We start from the raw sequence: 17662 nt of genomic DNA on the forward strand, positions 1-17662 counted from the left end.
TAGGGTAACAGGATTGGGAAGACGTCCCAAGGCAAAGGGGCTGGGACTGCCTGTAGCAAACCTCGCGGTCAACTGCCAGCTGTATCCAGAATCAAACTACAAGCTTTGGCTGTGCTACTGTTCACTACTGAAGGTAAAAGTTTGGCTCTGTGGGGGAGCTGTGAGAATGCAACATGTCACTTCACAGATGGACCGTGAGCCAGAGAAGAGAAGTCAGGAGTTTTGGGGTCAGTACCAAGAAAGCATGTGGAATATCAAGGGGAATGACAGACGTAAGTCATGTCACAGTTCGGGGTCAAAATACCAGGAGATAGCGAAAGGACAAGACAAAAGGATAGTCAAAATACGGTCCAACGGTTCAGGCAGTGGTAGATCAGAACTCAGCTCAGCTTTTGTTTTGAATCTCCAAGCATCATCTAGTCACTAGTCGGGACGTGTGTGCATTCGGCTGGTATTCATTAAAGTGGGGTTCCTGAACTTCATGCTGCTTTTCACTGCATGACCACAGGGAGGAGCCTGAATTACCTCGCAATCATGGCTAGTCCATTCAACCACATCGACAAACATTGGATCAGTTTGGCATATATTTGTCCACTGCGCTCTTCAGACTCCTCACTCCATTGTTACTAGAGAGAAATATGATGTTTGGGAAGAACTGAAGACCCCTGTTTAATGATCATAGGGGTCCCAGGTGTGAGACCCCACGTGACTAGGCATTTATCACCGAGGCTACCACCCATGTTCATATTTGTATACACACTCCTTAAAGGCATTACCCACTAAAAGAACAACCCCTTCTCGATCTGAATGCTTAACCACGTTAAAATAAAAAGACTTACACTCACCTGCTATGCCGGCATTGTTCCAGAGGTGTCGGCACTCTCATTCCCGTGGTTCACGTGAGGTTGTTATGTCAAGTGAGCCCTACACCAAATCAGCTCTGGTGTCACTGTCCTGGATTTTGGCCAGTCACAGATCTCACTTGAGCCATAGAAATGTGAATGCCAACACCGCTGGAACGGCACCGGCATGAGAGGTGAGTATAGGTGTTTTTATTTTAACGGGGGAACACATTCAGATCGAGAAGGGTTTGTTCTAGTAGTGGATGACCCTTTTAACATTGAAGTTGAAACACCAAAACGGAAAAGTCATGAAATTCTGTAAATCCCAGGAATGATAGACATGTTAATATTCAAAGCATCTCAAATTATTCAATATCAGGTATGAATTCCACACGCAAAAATATAATATGCAAATTGCCTCTTCTGAGAAAAAGACACGCAAAAATACACGCACTTACACCCCTTGACTTGTTAATAACAGTTGTCTGAGGAATGTACTGCAGCACTGAATTAATTCGTCCATGAAAATCAACAAGATCCGCTGCTGGCAGCTCCCTTTGCAATTGCCAACCAATAGGAAACAAGTACTGAGATGCTGCAGGCCTTGCTATCACATTTAGGCCATGCAGGCTGCTCACAGTAGCATGCGCAACATGTGGCCTAGGGTCGTCAAGTTAAAATATTGGCTCCTAAAACCATGGGAATACCACTGGATCTACAGTTCGGCGTCATGCACCAAGCCTAAGGCTTCAAATAGTGTCTACACAAACCATCAAAAGGAATTTGGACAACACGATTTCCAGCTATAGGTGCTCCACTGACCACACACCACCACTCTCAAAGACTATCATGGTGCAGAGCAAGACCGCAATGGAGACTGGAATCCAGGTTTGAGTTATGAGTCCTGCTTTTGTCTGCCAGCAATGAGAGCCAACAATTGGTCTGGAGACCATGTGGGCAACTCCATGAAGAGGCCTTTACAAGGAAACGTCCCACTGGTCCTACTTCTGGGATTATGGTGTGGGTGGCATTGCGTATGGTGGCTGGACCCAGGTACGGATTGATGCTGATATTCAGTCCTGGCATTTGAAATCACACAGGCCCGTGTTGTCCCCGTCCCCAAGCACTAGATGGGATATATTACTATTATTACCCTGGATGGAGGAAGGGAAGATTTACTACAAGACCAATATTTCTAATGATAATAATATATCTCTGTTTCACTACCAATGATTCAATTAAATGAGTGTGGGGGTGCAAACAAGTGGTCGGCTGATCATGAACACAGGGGAGAGGAAAAAGAAACCACTTATATAGAATGCACACCACCAGTATGAAAATAAAGAGGAAAAGACTTTACTGACACAGTAGTTAAAACATACTAAAAACAGTGAAATCAGAACCGCACATTCACCCTGCTTCTATACAAGTCAATAAATATACACCAGCTCTATAGGAATAAAACACATAGAAGCGCAAATGCAAGTGCAAAATTGTACACGAAACAATCCCGTATCTTCTATATATATAATTGTCTAAGGGTTTTTCCGTCTGTCTGTCCTGGAAATCCCTGCTCTCTGATTGGTCGAGGCCGCCAGGCCTCGACCAATCAGAGACCGGCACAGCATCGACGTAGAAATCGCGCGTCTGATTGGTCGAGGCCGCCAGGCCTCGACCAATCAGCAACGGGCACAGCGACGATGATGTCATAATGGTTGCCATGGCGACGATGATGTCATAAAGGTTGCCTCGACCAATCAGCAACGGGCACAGTCTGCCGCGAATTCTGGAATCATCATTGTCCATATATTACAGGGACATGCATATTCTAGAATACCCAATGCGTTAGAATCGTGCCACAATCTAGTAGTATTATATATAGCATGGGTCAAGCATAACATAACACCTGGGTACAGAAACGTGTTTTAACTACTGTGTCAATAAAGTTTTTTCCTTTGTGCATTCTGGTTCCTTTTTCCTCTCCCCAGTGTTCAATATTTCTGACACCCATCGCCTACTGGGGTAAGTGATGGAGTTTGCCATTTTGTGCTCCGGCACGACTCTTAACAGTATCGGTGTCTTGAGAGCATGGATTCTCTTAACAACGTAGTTGACAAGGCGGCCCACGGGCAGACAGGCCCTGGCTACACCTCTCTAGCCTTCATCCCACGTACACTAAGGCTGCCGTCACACGTTCAGTATTTGGTCAGTATTTTACATCAGTATTTGTAAGCCAAAACCAGGAGTGGGTGATAAATACAGAAGTGATGCGTATGTTTCTATTATACTTTTCCTCTGATTGTTCCACTCCTGGTTTTGGCTTACAAATACTGAGGTAAAATACTGACCAGATACTGCCAGTGTGACGGCAGCATAAGGGCTCGGTGTTCCATTCACTTGGTCTTGGATCCAGTGGTACGGCCATTTCTCCACAGTGTCCCATGTGCCGCTTTTCCACACACGCCACGACACGTTACTTGTGACACTGTGAGCAGCCCTCAGGACCCAAACTTGCTACCGTGGCCTGCAGCGTCTCCGGACCTGTCTCCAATCGAGCACATCTGGGACGCCATCAATCGGTAATTGCTAAGTGAGCTGCCACCATACCAGTCTCTGCGTGTGGCGATTATATTCGATACTGAATAAATCAAGATATTTTCAATATTTAGTTTCTCCCTTTTTTCATCATTATTACCATGTCTACCGATCCTGTGATTTACATAATTCCACGACTTATCAATTCTTGGTGTTGCAATTGTAATATTGAGCAGGAATTTCTATACATCATTGTCACATTTCAATGTATTGATGACCATCATCTCCTCTTACAGTATATATAATCGATAAGATGATGGTCATTGAAATGTGACAGTGATGCATATACATAGCTGTGACTGACACTGCTGACCTGTCACCTCTCTATAAGATACACATAGGACCCCCGGATCGTATAACAGTAGGGGCCATTGTGTCTATAGCGCTATCTCCTTACCATCAACAGCTCTGCCTTCTTCCAACCAATCAGCGACCTCCTCTCATAGCCCTCATCCCTGGATGCCGATGAGACGCGGCCAGCTATTGGCAGAGTGCCCTGACATTGGCAATTGGTTGTTAGTGGGGAGCGGGGCTGCGCTGGCTGCAGCGGGCAATGTAGTGCCCGGTCCTCCGGTCTCCGGTTCGTGTCATCCAGCGGCGGACAACGGCGCTACCGCAAGGTATGAAGGCTGCCCGCATGACGTATCGCCCATAGAGCGCCATGTTCTGCCAGCATCCCTGCAGAGCCTCATGCCCTCATGGATGAGTGCAGCTATTTGGCTGCTGATGGTAATGGGCCCTGCGGCCAGAGGGAGGCTGCTGCTGCTGCTGCTGATGGTGGTGCTGATGGTGGTGGAGGAGGGGGCATGTGATGCAGGGGAGGACTGACCACAGCCTGGTGCTGATGATGGGGGTTGTTGTTGTGATGTTGTGATAAAATGGAGTCTTGTGTTGTAGGTGGCATGGAAATCCCGCAGCATCAGCAGCTGGAGCATTGCATGTGAGGAGGAGCGGTATACGGTATATACTCGTGCCATGGCTCCGTGCATCCTGCGTGTGTCCGTGCCCGGCCGGCTCCTGCCCATCGCCATCCATCCTGGCCTGCAGTGAGGCTCCTAGAAGACGCTGCCTCCTTCATGCACTTTCCTGGGAGAGGGGACCGTCTCCTCCGGGGCTACACCCGCACCGGCGCCCTCCTGGACCCCGTCAGTATTAATCATGAATTTATCAGACAGAATGACAGAGTTTGCAGACCAGACCCGATATGATTACGTCAACAGCACCTCAGTGTCTCACGTCGGTAACGGGACGCTGAGGGACATCCAGCAGATCATCCACACCGCCACGCTGGTCACCTGCACCTTCCTGCTGGTCATTATCTTCTGCCTGGGATCCTATGGGAACTTAGTGGTGTTTTTATCTTTTTTCGATCCCGCCTTTAGGAAGTTTCGGACAAACTTTGACTTCATGATCCTGAACCTGTCCTTCTGCGACCTGTTCATCTGTTGCATTTCTGCTCCCATGTTTGCTTTCGTCTTGTTTTTTGACACCGGCAGTAACGTTCCTGACGCTTTTTGCTTTACTTTTCATCTCACCAGTTCTGGATTTATTATTATGTCTTTAAAAACGGTAGCCGTGATCGCGCTTCACCGACTGCGGATGGTTCTGGGGCAGCAGCCCAACCGGACGGCCTCTTTCCCCTGCACTTTAATGCTCACGGTTCTCCTGTGGACCACCAGCTTTACCCTTGCCACATTGGCTACACTGAGGACACGAAAATCGCGGATCTGCCTGCCTATGTACAGCTTGATTAGCGGAGAGGGGAAAATTATCCTGTATTTGTATGTGATCGATTTTACCTTCTGTGTTGCTGTGGTGTCGGCCTCTTACATCATGATTGCCCAGGCATTGAGAAAAAATGCCCAGGTGAGGAAGTGTCCCATCATCACCGTGGACACTACAAGGCCTCAACCCTTCATCGCCCCCGGCGTGGACGGGGTGCAGTGTGCTGTCCCAGCGTTATACAGGAACCAGAACTACAATAAACTTCAGCACGTCCAGACTCACGCCTACACAAAAAAACTGAGCCAAATGCCAGTGCCGGCCAGCAGGCTACAACTGGTGTCGGCTGTCAACCTGTCCACCGCCAAAGACTCCAAAGCCGTGGTGACTTGTGTAGTCATCGTGCTCTCTGTCCTCATCTGCTGCCTACCGCTGGGCATTTCTTTGGTGCAAGATGTGTTGACGAACAGCAGCAGCTTCATCCTGTACCAGTTTGAGCTTTGTGGGTTCACACTCATCTTTTTGAAGTCCGGACTGAACCCATTTATCTACTCCCGTAACAGCGCCGGCTTGAGGAGGAGAGTGCTGTGGTGCATCCAGTATGTCGCCCTTGGCTTTCTATGCTGCAAACAAAAAACGAGACTGCGTGCCATGGGCAAAGGCAGCTTGGAAGTAAACCGAAATAAGTCGTCTCACCATGAAACCAATTCTGCTTATATGTTGTCGCCAAAACCCCAGAAAAAGTTTGTCGACCAAGCGTGCGGCCCAAGCCATTCAAAAGACAGCATCCTGAGCCCTAAGGGGTCAGGGGGGCACCAGCACTACGCCCAAAGCAGCTCTACTCCGATTAATACCCGCATAGAGCCCTACTACAGTATCTATAACAGTAGCCCCTCCCAAGAAATAAGTACCCCCAACAGCCTGCAACCCGTTAACTCCACGTTCGGATTTGCCAAATCCTATATCGCCATGCATTATCACACCACAAATGACTTAATGCAAGAGTGTGAGACCACTTCTGCCAAGCAGATACCCGTGCCATCCGTCTGACGGCCAGCCTACTGGAATATGCATCTTATTAAACTTGCCATAAAGATTTAGGTTTACAAATTACAGTTTCCTAAGTATTAGGACTAATGTACGAAAAGATATTTTTCATAAAACGTTATTAACACTTCCCGATAACAAGAAGAACTACTCTTTTGTATTCTTTAGTTGGCATATGGGGATCCTCCAACCCGACCACTTCTCATTTTTATAAGTCTATGATCTGAGCACTGTTATTGGATGCGATTTTAGTCCTCGTCATACAACATATACATTTGATTATCCCTGGATCTTCTACGTTATCAGGGAGTTGGGGCGTCATTCCGGATGGTTTTTTGGAGTATGTGGTGAACAGACATTTGGGAAAGTGACCTTTGGCGTTTGATAGATAGAATGGGGCAAATGAGTTTTTTATTATTAATATGTATTTTTGTACTAGATGTAAAATATGTTTAATTGTGAGCAAACATTTTGGGGGCAAGTTTTGTAAGAAGATAGTAATGATTTTAAATATTTGCGGCAGTCTCATCATTGTGAAAAAAACAAAAACAAATTGTATTCTGTTATCTTGCTCATGATTAAACAGATGCAATACTGCAAATTAATCAGCCGTCTTTTTATGCGACTCGTAGCAACAAATGTAGTAATTAAAGTAACACTCCAGCAATTCTTTTTTGCACATATTATGCTAACTCACCAGCAATATTGGATTTCTGCTCAGTTACATCCTTATTGGCTATAGACACCCTTGACATGAACAAATGATTTTTTACAAATTAGTGGTTACATTTAGTTAATAAAATTGCCCTATGTTTTAGTCAGCAATTTTCATTTATTCCTTTTCTAGATCTCCCGATATGCGGTTTGCAGACTGATCCAGGTTTCAGATTTTTCCTCTTATGGGAGTGTCTTTCTCAGTAATATAGGCTGGATGTCAGCTCTGTGTGTATCAAGGATGCTATTGTCTTCACTTGCTTTCTCGTATCAGAACATCTCCAATATGGCACTTATATCGTTTTAATTTGCTTTCCTCTTTGTCTATACCCTGTTTTGTCTGCCATCCCTGAAATACTTTCTCCCCTCTCCACTGCAAATCTGTGTATAACCCCCTCTCTTTGTCTCCTGCTGTCTTTATCACAGAGAGAAGGGAGCAGGTATCAGATCTATCAGGAGCTCTGGAGGATTAGTATTCTTTTTTTGTACATCTCTCGACTAGATAATGGACATTTAGAAACTGAGGCCGCAAAATAGTACAACATTTTTAATGGAGACCATTTAGAAAGTTACTTACCTTTGATCTCAGGAATCATATAATCTCCTGTCTGACAACGATTCAATGTAAGAGCTAACATGTAGGGAATTTTCTTTAAACATTTTTTAGTAGCTGGTATGTTGTAGTCTGACTTTCTGCTTAGAATGGTAAGTATAAAAATCAGGTGAGTTTTGGATCACCATTATTTGTTCCAGCACTCAAAGTGACAAAACTGTACCTAAAGCTCAGAAAGTGGGGGCAACACTATATATTGTGGGGGTTTGGCCATACAGTGGGTCAGTGATAATGTTCAATACTTGAGGCCAAGATTTTTGGGATTACTCTTGGGGAAATCCAATCAAAGTTATTAGGCAAAATTATAACGAGTCAGTAAATGGTTTTTCACCCTCCGAAAATCACGCGAGCTCTTCTACCCTGTCCTTTCAGTGTTTGGTGGGGGGGTGGGATTTGGCTTTGCTCTTCCTTACAAACTGTATGTAGGCAGAACAGATATAGGCTTCAACTCTGTGCAAACAAGCCAGTTACAGTGCATGCTGGGAGCTGATGGAAAAAAAGACAGAGAAAGTCATGTTACGGCAACTAGTGTGCTGACAGAATGCTGATGAAGAGGAACCGCCCATTGAAGAAGAGGACAGTTCCGGGACATATGAGACTGGTATGTGCACAAAAGGCAATTGTAGTAGATGATGGGCGCAGCCAGATCTTTTCTACAGGTTATGTGTGTCCAGGTAGGCTTCATATTTGGAAATTGCAGTCACTCCTTATAACTGTTGGGGCAGTTTATGGCAAAAGGTGGTATAAACTCATTTAAAAATTTTAGCCATTGTTTGCATTAGGAAAATTAAGTTATTAAAACAGACAAAAGCAAATGCAAACACTGAGAATGTGAAGCTAGAATATATCATGCCATGATATGGAGCCTCCATCAACAGTTAAACCGCAACCAGCCTTCTACATTTAGACATATCCTGTGTATCTAAGTAAGTGTTCACACGTGCACTTATGATCCGTAGCATCCAGTAGCCAGTAGTTGTCCAGACAACTTTTTTGTCAAGCTTAAAAAAAAAAATCAGGTTTTTTTTTTACATTGAAGTCTATGGAATTTTATTTCATTTGAAAAGGGATCTGTTTTTTTGCTCAGTGGATCAGTTTCAAACAGAAGAAAACAAGACTTCAATGTTTAAAAAAAAAAAAATCCAGTTGAAATCAGTTTTTTTTAAACGGGCAAAAAAAAGTTGTGGTCTGCATAACGTTTACCCAACGGATTGCTGCTGGATCTGTTCTAATGGATGATTATAGGACCTGTGAACACAGCCTAAAGGTACCTTCACACTGAGCGACTTAACAACGATATCGCTAGCGATCCGTGACGTTGCAGCGTCCTGGATAGCGATATCGTTGTGTTTGACACGCAGCAGCGATCAGGATCCTGCTGTGACATCGTTGGTCGGAGCAGAAAGGCCAGAACTTTATTTCGTCGCTGGATCTCCCGCAGACATCGCTGAATCGGCGTGTGTGACGCCGATTCAGCGATGTCTTCATTGGTAACCAGGGTAAACATCGGGTTACTAAGCGCAGGGCCGCGCTTACTAACCCTATGTTTACCCTGTAAAGGCACAGATGATTGGCCTCGGGGAGACCAAAACATCCAACACCGCGGAGACACCATCACGTGTTTCTCAACGCAGTGATTCCAGAACACTGCCCCCATCCCTTATGGGAAATATGCAGATGCATGTAAAGAAGCTGCGGAGACACCATCACGTGTTTCTCGACGCAAGCAGTGAATAGCCAGGCCTTTCCCCGGGAAGGAACAACCACGGGAAGGGCAGCATCCTATGAAGGAAAGCCACCTATGCCAAGCATGGTATCCATCCACAGACAGCTGTTTCGGGGTTTTTGCCCCTCATCAGTGTGGAGTAGGAATCTGGCTATTAGGAGCAGTGCCTAGTAAAAAGGCTATAAAGGCACAGATGATTGGCCTCGGTGTCTGTCCCCTCGCCGTCAGCTTCCCGCACTGACTGTGAGCGCCGGCCGGCCGTAAAGCACAGCGGTGATGTCACCGCTCTGCTTTACGGCCGGCCGGCGCTGAGACAGTGCAGGGAAGCTGAGGCCGGGGGACAGACACCGGAATGTAAGTATGTAGTGTTTGTTTTTTGTTACATTTACAATGGTAACCAGGGTAAACATCGGATTAGTAACCCGATGTTTACCCTGGTTACCAGGGGACTTCGGCATCGTTGGTCGCTGGAGAGCTGTCTGTGTGACAGCTCTCCAGCGACGAAACAGCGATGCTGCAGCGATCGGCATCGCTGCCTATATCGCTGCAGCGTCGCTTAATGTGACGGTACCTTAACTGAGGAATCTCACATGGTCATTTTATTTTTACTTAAAGGCCCCTTCACATTAAGCGACGCTGCAGCGATACCGACAACGATCCGGATCGCTGCAGCGTCGCTGTTTGGTCGCTGGAGAGCTGTCACACAGACCGCTCTCCAGCGACCAACGATGCCGGTAACCAGGGTAAACATCGGGTAACTCGGGTCTGTCCTCCAGCGCTGCGCTCTGCTTCTCTGCTTCTCTGCTCTCCTCCTGTACTGGCTGTGAGCCGGAAAGCAGAGCGGTGACGTCACCGCTCTGTTTTCCGGCTCACAGCCAGTACAGGAGGAGAGCAGAGCACAGCGCTGGAGGACAGACAGCGGTAGGTAAGTATCTAGTGTTTGTTTTTTTTTTACTTTTAGCATGGTAACCAGGGTAAACATCGGGTTACTAAGTGCGGCCCTGCGCTTAGTTACCCGATGTTTACCCTGGTTACCAGTGAAGACATCGCTGGATCGGTGTCACACACGCCGATCCAGCGACGAAATAAAGTTCTGGACTTTATTCAGCGACCAACGATCTCCCAGCAGGGGCCTGATCGTTGGTCGCTGTCACACATAACGATTTCATTAACGATATCGTTGCTACGTCACAAATAGCAACGATATCGTTAACAATATCGTTATGTGTGAAGGTACCTTAACTCTCTTATATAGCACCAATGATTGTGAAAAGCAATGAAAACAATCATCATCACTGTCATCACCGGAGCTCACAATCTAAACCTCCAACCAGTATGTCTTTGTGTTGTTGTTTTTTCACACCCGTCCTTGCAGAGGTTGTCCTTGGTGGGATTTGAACCAAGATCACCAGTGCTGTAAAGCTACACTGAGCCACCATGCCGTCACAACATAGGCTGGTTTCACATGTCCAACATTCACGGTTTGAGAACGTATCCCAATGATGAGTTTGGCAATTGGCCTAACGAGGCTGTTGAGTTTGGTTTTGAGGAAACCGATCAAGACATTGTGGTCTGAACTCAGACTGTGAATGATGAAAGTGTGTAACTGGCCTTCTAAGCTCCAACACGCTTCAGAAGACCTCAAATTGAGTAGAGGGTTGACATTCTCCAGGGGAAAGAGGTCTCCGATTTAGGACTACTAGGCTTCATATTTCATGCACAAAGAATGAATATATATATGAATGTGTGTGTATGTCCGGGATTGGCATCTGCACCGTCGCAGCTACAGCCACAAATTTTTGCACAGTCACACGTCTGGACCCTGAGAGCATCATAGGCTACGTTGTGAGGTGAAATTTTAACCCCGCGCTTTCCAATTCACCAAACAATTTTGCCCCTATCTACATAATGGGGAAAAGTGAAAGGAAAAGTGTTGGAGGCAAATTGACAGCTGCCAGATGTGAACAAGGGGGACTTAAAGAATGAGAGCGATGGCACACACACATGGGGATATGAACACACACACACAAAATGCGCCACACACTACCACGTGCTTGAACACATATACCACCCTCAGCACACATTTCACCACACATACACCAACCTCGCCACATAAAAGTCGAAACACAAAAGTCGCCGCTCAAAACTCACCACGCGCAAAACTCGCCACATGCAAAAACTAGGCTCACACAAAACTCGCCACAAGTGCAAAACTCACCTCATGGAAAACTCGCCACACGCAAAACTTGCACACGCGGAAAAATTGCCACATGCACAAAATTTGCAACACATGCAAAAGTTGCCCCACACAAAACTTGCACATACTCAAAAGGCACCAGACATAAAACTCACCACGTGCAAAACTCGCCATGCGCAAAACTTGCTGCACACAACTTGCTACACTAACCTGTCACATGCAACTCGACACACAAAAAGTTGCTGCACGCATGTTGCCACACAAAACTCAACACACACAACTTGACAGACGAAACTCACCCTAAAACACACACAAGTCTGGTATTCGCCTTCAAAAATAAAAATCTGATTAATAAGCAGACAAACTACAAGAGCAACAAATGTACCATATAGGAAATACAGCAGTCAGTCACATGACCTGTCTATTATGTGTATGTGTGAGCTAATATATACTGCCAGGGGGAGGGCTTCCTGTTGGCTGGGGATTTATCAGGCTGCCAATTTATCTTACAAATACTGAGGTAAAAATACTGAGCAAATAACGTGTTAACGAGGTCTAATACAGGAGATCACACAGGTATATACTATATACAGGGGAGATGACACACAGATATATACTATATACAGGAGAGATGACACACAGGTATATACTATATAGAGGAGGAGATGACATACAGGTACATACTATATACAGGAGGAGATGACACACAGGTATATACTATATACAGGAGCAGATTACTACAGGTATATGCTATATACAGGAGGAGATGACATACAGGTATATGCTATATATAGAAGATGACATACAGGTATATACTATATACAGGAGATGACACAGATATATACTATATACAGGGGAGATGACACACAGGTACAGTTAGGTCCATATATATTTGGACAGAGACAACATTTTTCTAATTTTGGTTATAGACATTACCACAATGAATTTTAAACAAAACAATTCAGATGCAGTTGAAGTTCAGACTTTCAGCTTTCATTTGAGGGTATCCACATTAAAATTGGATGAAGGTTTTAGGAGTTTCAGCTCCTTAACATGTGCCACCCTGTTTTTAAAGGGACCAAAAGTAATTGGACAGATTCAATAATTTTAAATAAAATGTTCATTTTTAGTACTTGGTTGAAAACCCTTTGTGGGCAATGACTGCCTGAAGTCTTGAACTCATGGACATCACCAGACGCTGTGTTTCCTCCTTTTTGATGCTCTGCCAGGCCTTCACTGTGGTGGTTTTCAGTTGCTGTTTGTTTGTGGGTCTTTCTGTTTGAAGTTTAGTCTTTAACAAGTGAAATGCATGCTCAATTGGGTTGAGATCAGGTGGCTGACTTGGCCATTCAAGAATATTCCACTTCTTTGCTTTAATAAACTCCTGGGTTGCTTTGGCTTTATGTTTTGGGTCATTGTCCATCTGTAGTATGAAACGACGACCAATCAGTTTGGCTGCATTTGGCTGGATCTGAGCACACAGTATGGCGGCTCTGAATACCTCAGAATTCATTCGGCTGCTTCTGTCCTGTGTCACATCATCAATAAACACTAGTGACCCAGTGCCACTGGCAGCCATGCATGCCCAAGCCATCACACTGCCTCCGCCGTGTTTTACAGATGATGTGGTATGCTTTGGATCATGAGCTGTACCACGCCTTCTCCATACATTTCTCTTTCCATCACTCTGGTAGAATTTGATCTTGGTTTCATCTGTCCAAAGAATGTTCTTCCAGAACTGTGCTGGCTTTTTTAGATGTTTTTTTGCAAATTCCAGTCTAGCCCTTTTATTCTTGATGCTTATGAGTGGCTTGCACCGTGCAGTGAACCCTCTGTATTTACTTTCATGCAGTCTTCTCTTTACGGTAGATTTGGATATTGATACGCCGACCTCCTGGAGAGTGTTGTTCACTTGGTTGGCTGTTGTGAAGGGGTTTCTCTTCACCATGGAGATTATTCTGCGATCATCCACCACTGTTGTCTTCCGTGGGCGCCCAGGTCTTTTTGCATTGATGAGTTCACCAGTGCTTTCTTTCTTTCTCAGGATGTACCAAACTGTAGATTTTGCCACTCCTAATATTGTATCAATTTCTCGCATGGGTTTTTTTCTGTTTTCGCAGCTTAAGGATGGCTTGTTTCACCTGCATGGAGAGCTCATTTGACTGCATGTTTACTTCACAGCAAAACCTTCCAAATGAAAGCACCACACCTCAAATCAACTCCAGACCTTTTATCTGCTTAATTGAGAATGACATAACAAAGGGATTGCCCACACCAGTCCATGAAATAGCCTTGGAGTCTATTGTCCAATTACTTTTGGTCCCTTTAAAAACAGGGAGGCACATGTTAAGGAGCTGAAACTCCTAAACCCTTCATCCAATTTTAATGTGGATACCCTCAAATGAAAGCTGAAAGTCTGAGCTCCAACTGCATCTGAATTGTTTTGTTTAAAATTAATTGTGGTAATGTCTATAACCAAAATTAGAAAAATGTTGTCTGTCCAAATATATATCGACCTAACTGTATATACTATATACAGGAGGAGATGACATACAGGTATATACTATATATATGAGGAGATGACATACAGGTATATACTATATATATGAGATGACATACAGGTATTTACTATATATAGGAGGAGATGACATACAGGTATATACTATATACAGGGGAGATGACACACAGCAGGTATATACTATATACAGGGGAGATGACATACAGGTATATACTATATACAGGTATATACTATATACAGGAGATGGCATACAGGTGTATACTATATATAAGGGAGATGACAAACATGTATATACTGAGGTGAAAATGAGAGGTGTGAGGTGAAAATGAAAAGGTGTGAGTGCAAAATGAGAGGAGTGAGGGAAAATAGTGTAGTGATCGGAAAATGACAGATGTGAGGTCGAAATGACAAGTGTTAGGCGGGAATGAGGAGTGAGGGAGAAAATGAGAGGTGTGAGGGAGAAAATGAGAGATGTGAGGGGGAAAATTAAAGATGTGATTGGGAAAATGAGAGGAGTGATGGGAAAATAAGAGAAGTGACGTGCTATAACTAACCACAGATATTTACTATGCCCAGGCAACACCGGGCTCTTCAGCTAATTATATATATATATATTTTTTTTTTTTTTTGATTATGGTGGACATCTGTTGATCACTGCATCCTCCTATGTTCATAATATAAAAAAAAACCATACACATTAGATAGCGGTTGGACAATGGATTGTTCAGCCGACAGCCATCTCTCCCGATGCCACCATGCAAAGGAAAACTCTGCTCAGTTTATTGTTCCAGTGTTCTCGAGAACTGTTCCCAAACTCAAAGCTTATCTCAGCGCCCTTTAAATGCATCTGCTTTTGATATTCCAACGGCAGAATCTGTTGGGAATCCACTATACACATATCAGAGAATTGGCAGATCCAGCCAATATTGGTGAATTTAAAGAGAACATCACTGCCTGGCTGTATAAGAAAAATATTTAGAATTGAGAGTCCTCAGTGGTTGATACCTTTTAATGGCTAACTGAAAAGATGGTAACAAATTGCAAGCTTTCGAGACTACACAGGTCTCTTCATCAGGCAAAGACTAAAACAAATTCTGAAGAATCACATATTTATGCACAACATAGTATAGGAAAAAAAAAAAAAGGGAAAAAAAAAAACCATGGATAAGCCAGGTGACATGAAGCAGAATTACCATGGGTGATAAACAGTTACGTCCATAAATATTGGGCCAATTCTTAGATAAGGATTGTTTTATTGTCCTGTGATTAGGGTCTCTGTTGTAATGACCCTTCACGGTCTGAGGGGCAAGTTCCTTAGTTGATGTAAAAAGACATAAATCCATGTGACACATTCATTCCTGCATTAAGAGTGTCAAAGGTCATCATCAGTTTATATTCCCAGACTCTCCTGTCTTTCTGCGATTAGGTCAGCATACAAGACTGCCCATGATCACAAGGATAGCTTGGTTGTGTTGTGTATGATAGTGCACAAGATACCCGGTGAGGTAAGGACTTTATGGTCTTCATGGATATTGGCCATTCTCTTAACACTGTATAGTAGGTGGTCATACAGATAAAAGTAATTCAGATTTGTATTGGTAGACCTTGTAAGGTGCATGGGTTCAGCCCAACTGTACCCAAACATCAGCTCATAAGCAAGATTAAGTACACACTCTTAAAATTCCATGGTCTTGTGTATCTGGACCTAATTAAAAAAAAAAAAAATTGGTCCTAGGAAGAGTTTAAAATTATGTAAATCGACCTTAAATAAACAGCACAAGAGATTTCATTGTCTTTACATATAAAGAAAAATAGGCAAAAATGCAGTGCATAAATATATAATGAATGATTCACATTCCCAAGTACTTTCAAACAGGACTTACTACAAATAAGAGTAGTCTCTACTTCCAACAGGTGGCGCTATAGAGTTTAAAGGTACCTTCACACTCGGCAACTTTGCAACGAGAACGACAACAATCTGTGACGTTGCAGCGTCCTGGATAACGATCTCGTTGTGTTTGACACGCAGCAGCGATCTGGATCCCGCTGTGCCATCGTTGGTCGGAGCTAGAAGTCCAGAACTTTATTTGGTCGTCAGGTCGGCGTGTGTCGTCATGTTTGACATCAAAAGCAACGACGCCAACAACGTTTTACATGGAGCCAACAACCAGCTACAATGATAAGTGAGTCGCCGTTACGTCACTGGATCGCTCCTGCATCGTTCTGGAGTTGCTGTGTTTGAAGTCTCTACAGCGACGCTGCAGCGATCGGCTCGTTGTCTATATCGCTGCAGCGTCGCTGAGTGTGACGGTACCTTAAGTCCTCTTTTTCTCAGAAGAGGCAATTTGCATATTATATTTCCCAGAGGAGCCTCCTTACCTTGACAAGCCAGAGATGGTATAACACTCTCCACAAGGAGAAACGATACCCCTTAGACCCCAGCCCAGAGCCTCTCACCTAGCCAAATCAGTTCTCATGCTTCGCACTGACGAGGGCCAACAGCCCGAAACACCGTGTCTGCGAATTGAGATACTAATTTGGCTTTTATCCTAAGTCATATCGCACGACTCGTTAAAGGGTTGATTGTGACTTGTAGGATCGCTACTTCCAACAGGTGGCGCTATAGAGTTTAAGTCCTCTTTTTCTCAGAAGAGGCAATTTGCATATCTATCTAAAAACCTTTGTTTTATGTACCTATTTTTCAATTGAAATGCGCTGCCTTTTTGTGGATGGTGCGTCTTTTCGCTGATCCCTCTGCAAGACGCAAGTTTCTAATATGCAGGCAGAGAGACTGAGAACGCTGCTCCAAGGGACATAGTGCTGCTTTATTAGAAGAATATTCCCTGCATTTCTGCAGCTTCACCATCTACCATCATCACACTGGTCTGTGCTCCGATCAGAGCAAAGATAATAATACTAATAATAAATAATAATGATAAATAGTGAAGCCTGAGAGCGGCAAGGAAAAGCCATCAAGCAGCCAATAATCCCGGGGAGAAGCGCACACAAATTGCACAAAGCTGAACATGGGCCCTGCGATATGTCACTGCCCGGCTGTGGAGTGATGTAGCGCCAAAATGTATTTTGAGAAATGGTGGCAAATTTTTACCGACAGTCCTTTTGGCATATCATTTGAATTTTTTTCTCACAGTGTTAACAGTCCCTTCCTTAATGATTTTTTTTCTATTACTAATATTTAAAATTTGGTTTATTTTTTCACTTTTATCAGAAGGAGATGATTACTAGAGAACTAGTAAACCTGCTGCCATGTAGTCCTCCATATTCATAAGCTCTGGGTAATCCCGCCTCCACCACTGATTGGCAGCTTTCTGCCTATGAACAGGATACACAGAAAGCAGCCAATCAGTGGTGGCAGCGAGATATATACATCATTAGGCCAGTCTCACACGTCCAGATAATTCCAGTACCGGAAAAATCGGTACCGGAATTATCCGTGTGCTTACGTTGAACATCAGTAATAATCTTTTTTTTTTTCTTTTAATTTATTTTTGTTTTTCAAATAAAGTTGCCTGTAATCGGCCCCCTCCCACTCCCTGTGCGCTTCCCCGCTGGCATTAAAATACTTACCCTGCTCCCTCGGCGCTTACATCCTTTCAGCGTCGCAGCTCTTCCTGTATGAGCGGTCACGTGGTGCCACTTATTACAGTAATGAATATGCGGCTCCACC

General features: G+C 44.2%; 1 protein-coding gene across 1 annotated transcript; it reads left to right on the forward strand.

The window, feature by feature from the left end:
* Positions 1–3930: 3930 nt before the first annotated feature.
* GPR75 (G protein-coupled receptor 75) lies at positions 3931–6811 on the forward strand. Its single transcript, XM_069768880.1, has 2 exons — positions 3931–4057; positions 4335–6811. The coding sequence occupies exon 2, from the start codon at positions 4596–4598 to the stop codon at positions 6207–6209; it is 1614 nt and encodes a 537-aa protein (XP_069624981.1). The 5' UTR covers positions 3931–4057; positions 4335–4595; the 3' UTR covers positions 6210–6811.
* Positions 6812–17662: the final 10851 nt, after the last annotated feature.

Source organism: Ranitomeya imitator, chromosome 5, assembly GCF_032444005.1.
Source record: "Ranitomeya imitator isolate aRanImi1 chromosome 5, aRanImi1.pri, whole genome shotgun sequence".
Lineage (NCBI taxonomy): Eukaryota > Metazoa > Chordata > Amphibia > Anura > Dendrobatidae > Ranitomeya > Ranitomeya imitator.